The following is a 10,000-nucleotide window of genomic DNA, read 5'->3' as shown; positions in this document are numbered from 1 at the left end:
AAACCAATCGTGGCGCGCGCGTGCACATTTTCCCGCGCTTTGTGTCGGCTACGTGTAATTACTTCGAGTTTTGATTGGTTTAACGGATTGTCTCCGTCTTTTTTGATTGGCCAAAGTAATTACTTTGGTTTTGGTTTTACGACACTCATTTGAAAACCGCTCTAATCATCATTCCAATCAGTAAATTGACACAGTTGTCTTTTGATTGAAGACATTTTTCAACTTCAAAACGTTTTTGACTTTGTTTTTCAGCTTTACCTAAGGAAACGAAAAGCGTTGTTCTTCCCAGACCTCACCGTCTTCATCACGTGGTTGAGGATTTCTTAACGCTATGGTAAGAGAGAAAGAACGAAATTCCTTGAGGGTGGAAGGGAATTCGACTGCAGCTGTCGCGTGCGTGGAGTGTTTTCGATGACCCACTGTTTCAGCCGGAGATCCAACATTTCGCGCCATTAATTTTTTCACGAAGTTGAAGAACTTAGAAAGAATTTCGTCAAAGGGTCTAACAATAAGCAGCGTTGCTTTAAAAAACTTTCACTGCTCTTTACACTAAATGGACTCGTTCACTCCTCGAAAATACAAAGTAAATCTGATCAAGGAAACGAAATTGCTAAAGCCGAGTTTATAATGGTGACATTATCCCTGTTTTTTCGTTTTCTTTTGGCTTATTTGAGTATATTTAATTACCGTACGTTCTATTTCCCTACAGGACTGCACCCACATCACACATTCTTCCCTTGCGGCGCTTCATAGAGACTGTTGTTGGCGGTGATCTGAGGTCATTTTTTGCTTCAACTTGCTTCAAGGTTGGTCTCTGCTGCATGTCGTAATCTGTCCTTGGGTAAAAATTTATAGTAGAGATAGGTAAATGAACAGCTGTTTTAGTGACGCAAGCTTAAGAGTAAGCCACATACCAAATCCAGTAACGATTTGATTATCAGTGGCTTTTATTAGAACAAAATAAATCAATACCAAAACATTGCGTTATAGCTTCAGCTTCTTCTCTGGGATAAAATTTAATAAACTAGCCTCAATGACAAAGAAAATTGGCCATTCCGGAATTGCGCAGAGAACTGGGGCGAGCTTCAGTTTTGAACCAATCGATATTTTACAATGAATGCAAAAATTCTCGTCCGCTGATTGGCTAATTGTTATTGTCAATAAGCGGACAGTCACATAAATTTATAATTTATGCGATAATGACGTGATTTTCGCATTTTTTGTCTCGCTTTCTTCTCGTGTTTTGACTTAATTTTTACCCCTCTGCCATCTTGTTATTGTAAAAAACAAATTGATGTCAGTTTTTCATGCCTCTGTCCTGTTATTGATCATGAATTTCATAACATTGTCAAAATTCCTTGCATACGGAACCCGCGCCCGCAGTGCGCGCGGCAGTCAAAACTGTGCTATCCTGTCAATCATTTGCCCTTTCACCGGAAACAGTGCATTTCGGTTGTGCGTGTCGATCTACCCCGTCGAAAGGAAGCGATTAAAGTCTTTATTCGCGAAGTTAACTCAAATAAATACATTATCAATACGGTTTTGCCGTCTTCTTACACTTGACTCGAAAATACCAGCCTGAATTCGTCTTAGATTGGTTAGAAAAAGCACAAATAAAAGCCAAAGCACAACAGCTTACGTTCGAATTCTGCTCGCCGACAACCCAAGTTTGTTGACAAAAAAATTGCCACAAAATGTTTTAAATGGTTTTCTGGCTCTCTATTAATAGCGCTTACGTGCATTTTAAATGGAGTATCGGGAAAGAAAAATTGTCAAGCTGATAAGCACTACAAAACTTTTACTAACCATTGCCCGAAGGAACACCTTTTAGAAGCTGCAAGGAAGCCGCTGATGAATTTTGCACAAAAACCTCGGCCCCTAACACCGGAAAGCCAGACTTGGAAAGTTTTTCAGCGGAAGGCTCATTAAAGAAGAATTTCTAGAGCTTGCCCTCCCGCAGGTCGCCAGAAAGGTGCAAACAAGCTGATTCATGTCTGAAAAGAGTAAGGTCTAGAAGGTGCAGTCAAATTTTGTTTCTTGTATTGAGCAAACATTTATTCAAAACTTTTCCCTCACTCCCAAATAAGAACTTGCTGTGTCTTGCAATTCTACAGTGAATTACTATTAGGCCAATACGAGAATCAACATCAAAGAGGCACTCCAGGGGTTTGAGGGAAGAAGAGAACATGGCTTATTTGAACTGGGGAACAGAGGAACAATATAAAATATTTTAGGGAACAAGGGAAGAAAACCAATATTTCAATTTTAGGGATCAAAAGGCTGGGAACAAGTTTCAAAGTAATTTGAGGAAAACGGAAACACAAGAAAATATCTAAAGGGAACAAGGACTCCTCTCTCCAGGAGGCCCTCATCAAATGCTCTGCCTCTATCCAACAGCTCAAACAAGCTATTCCAACAATTTTTGAATGACCAACAGGAAAAGAAGACTCTCTAAGATAAACAAATTATTAAAAATAATTATCACTTTAGCATGCAAAACAATGCTCAGATGCTTATGAGCACCCTCATGCCCATGTTTGTAAAAAAAGCACCATGAAGTATTCCTTGCGGCTGGTTTAGGCATTGTTTCATCTTTCAACATTGGGCAAAACCAAATCAACTCCATTCTCAGAGGGCACTGGGGAAAGAGGCTAGAAGAAAAAACTTGGATTAATCCAATTCTTCCAAGGTAATCTTTACAGAATAAGATTGTTGAAGGAACACTTTTGATTGCCAACCTTAAGCCTTTTAAAACAAGCGCAAACAATACTAATAGTCTTTAAATTCACAAAATGTCAAACAGCACATTTTATTCTCATATTCAATTAGCTTAGGCCGCAATATTCCTTAAAACTATGCAGAACTATTTACCATAAAATGTGGAACATTTCCTGCCTATCTAAATATGCTGCAAAAGGGCTCCAAAAAGCAACCAGTTAAGTTTTTAGATAAAGATACACAATACCTAAAAAATAAATTATTTGATGTGATTAAGACATTGAATGACCAAGCAATAAATAAATGGCAGCAATGTATGTTAGGTTCACAAAAAGGGAAAAAAATATTCCTCAACTGATGTTTCAATATGCATATTTTAAATTAATTTTCTATCAACAACTCAAGAGACTGACTTTTCACTGGCATTGATTTACATTTCCATGATAAGTTTTAAAGTGAATCTGGCAACCACAGTGCCCTATGAAATTGGAAATAACTTAAACAAACTCTTTAAACTAACATTTTACAAGGGACACCATTGTTAATGCCCTGCGAAGAACAAAGATTAAATTGAAAAAAGAGTTGGTCTGGAGTTTATCCACAATGGACAGTTAGTGGCTGCATTCACCAATGTAGAGAACAAACACATCAAGTTTCTTCTCAAGCAACCAGGTGTTCAAGGAGCTATTCAATTTCCAAAGAACTATGGTAGTGTGCAACAGTACCTGGGTGAATTTGGGTACGTGGCCTGAAACTGAAACTTGTGGAGCCAAACAACTTGCTGAGCTTAGTACTTAAACTGGGTAGATAATTATGTCTACAAATATTGTCTATTCAACCAACAGTTTCTCCTAATTTTGTGTACCATTCACTTGCTGGTTTCGTAATTAAAAAAATCGCTAATGCAATTAAGGATTCAAGTCCTTTCAAATCATCAAAGTTACTTTGCGCCACCAGGAACAAACGAAAAAATACAAGCAATGAAGACAAACTGCTCAAAAATGCACGACTCCCTTTGAAACAGCAAAACGGGCCGGGGATCCTGAAGTCACTAAAAAGTGCTGCATGCTACGTGGATGTTTGCAGAACGATCGCAAGTTGTAATCAATGAAAGAAAACTCCACTCCAGATCTGATAGATGATGGTCGTGCAAGACTCGCCAAGCACGTGGAACACCCAACAGGATTGTTTGTTGTTTGGCACAGCAGATGAACGAAAAATTGTTCCCCTCACTATTAAGTTCCAACCCGATAAGACCAATCTTGCCCAAATACAACAACAATTTGGGCAGCAGGCAAGCTCATCACAAGTCATCGAAGTTGGCATAAAGCAGCGTAGCGCTTCACCTGAAGTTCGATCATGATGGACACAAACAAGAGCTGAAAAAACTTCATATGGTCAGACGGCCAAATGCGATTGACCCAACACTCATTAGAGCGGCTCAGTTATCGGACATCAAAGTGCTGAACAAACCAAGGGATTTCGTCGTAAAAATGTTCACTCAGCAACGTCTTCTTCCTCCACAGAATAAAGTTCAAAGGCGATCCTGGTTTTTAATCACATGCTAGACCAATTCATAAACTGGATAAAGTGGATTGGCAAATTGATTGCCAGAACAATGCGTCATTTCTGTCCCGCTGAGTTCAAAGAAGCGACGGTCAAGAGAGTCACAAGAGAAGGCTGAGCGAATGTCCACCGATCTAACCAATCCGAATGTAAACAATTGGCGTGACGTCGAATAGCACAAGGATAGCACAGTTTTTCCCGCTCGTTGAATTCTGATTGGTCAGTTTAAATTTCAGTAGCTCTCGCCGTGTTTGCATGGATTTTTAACTACGTTTTAAATCCGTTACTTGGTCTCTGTTCGACCTAAAAGCATCAGACTTGGACAGATGGCCAATCTCAACTTTATCTTTCATGTGATGGTGCCAATTTATCGATTGGTTCAAATTTGAAACTCGCCCCAGTTCCCTGCGCAATTCCGGAATGGCCTAGAGTGGTTGACATGTTTTTCGCAACATGTGGCACGTGTACGCAGGTGCCTCAAGCGCAGCTGGTCTGCACAATATATGTAGTATCTGTTGATGCGTGTAACGAGTTTAGATCATCAAACTAGGGTTTAAGCCAAGACAAATTCAAGAACTAGCATCTTAAGGACACAGGCTGCCCCGAATAACCATAAGAGCTAATGAAAATAGGGCAGCCTCACCAAGGAGATTATACATGTGGATTAGGGTCAGCGAGCAAAACCCTCATTTTGGATGATTGCGTCCAAGTATAACAAAAAACAGTTTCCTTTGCGTGTGTCTTCTGTGTTGACCTCTCGTTTATCCTTGTTGTTTACATTTTTTAAGATCATGATGACTCACAAAACAGTGGTGGACGTCAATCAAATGTTTCCATGACAACTGTCCTGTTCATTTGGCGGCAGTTGCATTCGTCATGGAAACATTTTTATTGACGTCCACCTAAATTTTGCGTGTGTGACTGACAACGGCTGTAAACCATGGTCGACAGTTTAGCCTCTTGGGTTGTCCAATACATACAAACTGAGCTGGACCAATTTCTTGAAAGGACTAACCTTCGGGTACTTCTTTATTTATTTATTTAAAGATTCACCCTAAGGTGGGTGTTAAATACAATAGGACACTAATTCCCCTAAAAGGTATTTACACCCCACTTGTAAAGTTTCATCATCAGATGGCTATTAGAAACACACGACACCTTCCGATAAACACAACTTTAATAACACTATGCGTACAACAGGGCGGATCTCTCTCTCTCTCTCTCTATACCCATAACACCGCGAGTTATGTCCGTATAGCATACACCACAGGACCTTCGACAAGCGGAAGTCAGGTCGTGAGAGGAAGTAAAATTACCGAATCTTTGCCCCATATTGTTTCTCCCCAGCGAGGGGCAACACGCTGCTTAGGAAAGGTAGGTTGGGGCATCGACAGAAGCTGTTGCGGGGCGGATCGATTGTACAAAAGCATCTCTTCCGCGGGGTTGCCAATAAAGGGACCAACTTTTCCCACTTATCTTCAAATTACAGCAACGACATTAAACCCCTTTAAAGTTCATTATATAAAAACGAGAAAAACGACGTTTGAAGTCATAAGTGACTGCAAGCATCTGAACTTTATTTTGGAGTTCACCAAAATGAGGACCTGCCAGATGTAGAAATTCGGAAATTTAGGCTAAACACTGCAGTATTCTATCTATTCTTACAAAAATGCTGATGACATTTGACTAAAAACGTCCTCGTATCTCTGTAATTTTCTTAACGACATAAATAGTTCAGAATATCAACTCGGTCGAAGTTTTATAGTGGAAATCATCAAATTTCCACTACTCACAAGATTTACAAAGTGCCACAAAATTATGTTCTCTTAATTTAACGATTTTTCAAACCTACACTACCAAAAACTTCAAAAATACCATACAATGACCATACAAATATTAATTTTAGGCTTTCCTTTGTCTGTTGCTAGCAAACCAAGGAAATCGATTACTGTTGCCAAACACTATAATAACAAAGTTCAATTTAAATGGCTCTGCTGGCCTAATCTAGCACTGAAAACAAAAAACAGCCTGAATTTTAGCCTTCCTCTATCAATAAATACCAGGTATTTATAATTTATTTCGAATTTTGCCACCAAATTGTGATTTATACAAATTCGTATTTAGATCTAATAGCCATTCTCAATTATGCCCATCAACATTGGACACATGTTTTCGGGCAGATCTCCTTGGGCTGCGCCCTACGTAATGTGACCAAAAATAGATCTGCCACAGTCAGGTGGGGAACTTCATGAACAACGTAAGGGCCAAACAAGGAGACAACTGCTCATTCCGTGCACTCTGAGTATATTGTTTGTAGTGACGAGTTCAAATCTGCGCTATTTAAACCTAACAACTTGTTTGCGAATGGTTAGTTATCAATGACAGTCGAGGGTGACATCAAATATTCATGAAGCATCTTCGCTTGGCCAGTATGACACAGTGTTATGTATTCGTCATAAACTGTCCCACCTGACTGTGGTGGATACAAGCCACGGTCCACCCCTATGTAGTTCAGTCCTTTTCTTCTTGACATGATTGTTAAGACTTAAATGCCTATATCACATTAATTGTACAGCTTTAGTAGAGTTTTGTACAAAACTCTATAAATAAGTTTCAAAGTGGCCTGCATCTGTGCTCATTACTGTTCCTCTTTGCCTTTAAAGTGTTCTGCATTTTTATCAAGACTTATCTCTGAGTTGCTGAAAATTGACAACCAGGAAAATTAATTTATACAACACAGTTTGATTCAAAGATAAGCCATGTTAAATTTTAGGGTGTCCATAAATTACGCTAAACTGTTTAAAATTCAATGTCCCGTCAAAATGGTTTCCTTACTGAAAAGCAGAAGACATGCACTTACAAAACAGTTTAACAATCTTCAACTAAAATGGACTGGACATTTCCATTCTTTGTTTTCTATTTTGGTAACTCACATACCTCTTCAGATTAGAAACTGCATTTTTAGCTGACATTTGTTGGACAAGAGCACTTCACAATGTCAAACATGAGATTTACATCAGCAAATTAATGATCAAATCCTGGACATCATATCTCAACTAAGTGACAACACAAATTATGACCAAAGTTTACATAATTAAAAGGCATACATTCCAATATTTGTGATTTGTGTATGATTGTTGCTGGGTTATTGCTTTAAGATTTAAACATTCATGACTGTTAACATTCTTGTTACATGCACATTTCATAGTATCATTTTGTTTGCTTGGAGGTCAGGAACAGCAGCCTGGCTTTTCTCTTTGTGACTCAACATATTTTTCAATATTAAATTTAGGCTCTGCTGACTTTCTGAGGTTCCTGTGCTTTATATCCCTGAAATGAAAAAAAATTTAAAATTTGAGATTAGAGGCATACGGTAGTGACAAGGAGCTGACAGAATGATCATCAACCATTGAATGATCCAGGGTCGAGTTGTGGCCTCAACCAGGTTGTTTCAGGGTTGTAAAAGAAATTTCCAAAATAAGAAAACTGTAACAAAATGAACCATAAAAGATCCTCATCTGTTCTTCCTTTGCTTTCAAATTGCAACTGGAAATAGTTCCAAAACTATGAAAGTAGATGAAAATTGTGGCAGATGCTGACATGTACATTTTCGCTGTACTTCTCAAGTGTTCCAAATTAACCCTGATTATATTACTTAGATTCACACCGAACAACTCTTTGATGCAGTATAACAACATACATGTAGTGACTGAAAAACTTATTCCAGATCACAAAGCATCAACGCCACAGATTGAACTACATTGGCCATAAAAATTAATTATTAGCTTACAATAATGACATCCTAAAAATGAACTTCCAGATGTCTACCTACAAAGTTTCCCTTGTAAGTATAAGCTCATCATTTCCATCAACCCCTTCAAGAAAGTGAAGCACTGAATATTGAAGTGTGCTTACATAAGATGCTATCTCTGAAAAATTGAGGCTGATATACTAACATGTAGTAACCTTTGCACAACTGACATTTACAAAAAGAATGAATGCAGGGTTTTTAATAGCTTTCCAAAGTACCGGACATTATTTTCTATAATTTGTAAGGCTGTCCGATTGCCTTACTATACAGAAATGGTGTTTACAAAAAAAGAAAACTAAACTTATCTTGAAGTGAAATGCCAACAGATAGATTAATCTGTTAAGTAACAAAATAAGGCGACTGACTGACTTCTTGATAGTTTGGCGGATTTGTTGCGCATAATTGTGTGGTGGTTCTTCAGCTCAAGGCTTCCTGAGATATCCACGTCCAAAAGTTTAAAAAAGGAAAAAAAGTGGCCAACATATTTACCAACTCATAGCGTCAAAGTACCAGACATGAAATCGTAAACAACCTGACGAAATGTCCGGCCTCAGGCCTCAAACGAAAACCCTGTGAATGGTATCAGTGCTTTTCCCACACAATAAATTGTCACTTTTGGATGGCTTGTACTTCACTCATTATCAAACCAGGCTGGGCCCTTTTCCTTTTGAGAGTATGACCTCCTTCCCTTTCAGGGGTGAATGGGTTAATGTAGGGGAGTAGCCACAAGCAGCGGTGGCTCAGTTCGTTGAGCATCAGGCTGCCATCCGGGAGGACGTGAGTTCGACTCCGGCCAGACCAAACACTCAGGGTCTTAAAATGAGTGAGGGGAAAGTGCTGCCTTTGTAATGGCATCTGCAAATGTTTAGACTTTCAAGTCTTCTCGGATAAGGACTGCAAACCATAGGCCCTTTACTATTCGTAAAGAGTAGGGTATGTGCTGGATGGGATCGCTCATGGGCTGATAGCAGCTGCAAGTGGCGCCTGTCTATGCTGATGTCCGATCTCACCCATAGATCACTTGCTTGTAAAGCGCATTTGAATATGTCAATATAAAATGCGCTATATAAATTCATCACCATTACCATTAAGTAAAGGAAGATGACTGCCAGAAACAAATTTGACAAACCTTGCAACAGCCATAAATGCTAAATCAACATTCAGTCCTGTTCTTGCACTGGTTTCCATAAAAGCTACATTGTGAGTCTAATGATAAAAATTAATAATGACACTTTTCATGAACAAAAAAATTTGTTGCATGCCGGTAATTTAACTATGTTATCAAGCCTTGATCATGAACAGACCTCAAAACCAACTCAGCCCATCTTACCCCCACCCTCCTCCTCACGAAAAAAATAGTCTCCTTTCGACCATTTTATGGCCTATTGGTTTTGTAGGGGGACTTAAGATTTGACTGGGTGTGTGAGTAAGAGTAAGGTTCTCACTTTGCATGACCATGTACATTAGGTTTGGAGATCAAACCTTTTTCTTGAAGCTTGTGCTGAGAACTGAAAAGTGATTCTCAAGCTACAATCTGATCGTCGATATAACAGTCTTTAAAGTGAGTGTAATTTTTCAGAGTAAAATGTGCACTTTTTCCTGAATTAAAATGTCAAATTAGGGTTTTTCCCTCAATATTTTCCTTTTGGAGTCCCTAAGGTCCCTAAGGTTTCCTACCCACTTTCTGTCCCAGAACGCCTCACAATGAAACACTAGTTCCCAAGCCTCTACAAGGAGTTTCGATGTGATTCCCTAAACTGAACATCAAAAACCAAGCTTCAGAACCATTCAAAGTGAGTGTGGCTCTTTTTAGTTAAAAAAAAAGGAGTCAAACAAAAGAAGGGAAAACCTTGGTCAAATTTCTCTTGTTTTAGTGTTAATAATAATAATAATAATAATAATAAT

The 10,000-nt window shown here is 38.8% G+C and overlaps 2 protein-coding genes and 1 long non-coding RNA gene across 3 annotated transcripts in view; 1 reads left to right on the top strand and 2 right to left on the bottom strand.

The window, feature by feature from the left end:
* Nucleotides 1–10,000, bottom strand: part of LOC137969630 (uncharacterized) — a 159,357-nt gene that overhangs the window by 120,466 nt on the left and 28,891 nt on the right. The gene's annotated exons all lie outside the window — the stretch shown is intronic.
* Nucleotides 1–10,000, top strand: part of LOC137969624 (FAD-dependent oxidoreductase domain-containing protein 2-like) — a 38,230-nt gene that overhangs the window by 25,550 nt on the left and 2,680 nt on the right. Inside the window, exons 20-21 of the mRNA XM_068815950.1 lie at nt 253–334; nt 710–806. Of these exons, the coding sequence (XP_068672051.1) occupies nt 253–334; nt 710–806 (179 nt within the window). The remainder of the gene's footprint in view (nt 1–252; nt 335–709; nt 807–10,000) is intronic.
* The window catches only part of LOC137969627 (ras-related protein Rab-37-like), a 6,539-nt gene continuing 2,871 nt past the window's right edge, over nt 6,333–10,000 (bottom strand). The window contains exons 5-6 of the mRNA XM_068815952.1: nt 9,225–9,301; nt 6,333–7,614 (exon numbers count right to left, since the gene is read on the bottom strand). Coding sequence (XP_068672053.1) covers nt 7,515–7,614; nt 9,225–9,301 — 177 coding nt within the window. The 3' untranslated portion in view covers nt 6,333–7,514. The remainder of the gene's footprint in view (nt 7,615–9,224; nt 9,302–10,000) is intronic.

Source organism: Montipora foliosa, chromosome 9, assembly GCF_036669935.1.
Source record: "Montipora foliosa isolate CH-2021 chromosome 9, ASM3666993v2, whole genome shotgun sequence".
In the NCBI taxonomy this organism is placed as follows: domain Eukaryota; kingdom Metazoa; phylum Cnidaria; class Anthozoa; order Scleractinia; family Acroporidae; genus Montipora; species Montipora foliosa.
The sequence above is the reverse complement of the archived record's forward strand: the minus strand, read 5'-3'. Positions and strand labels throughout refer to the sequence as shown.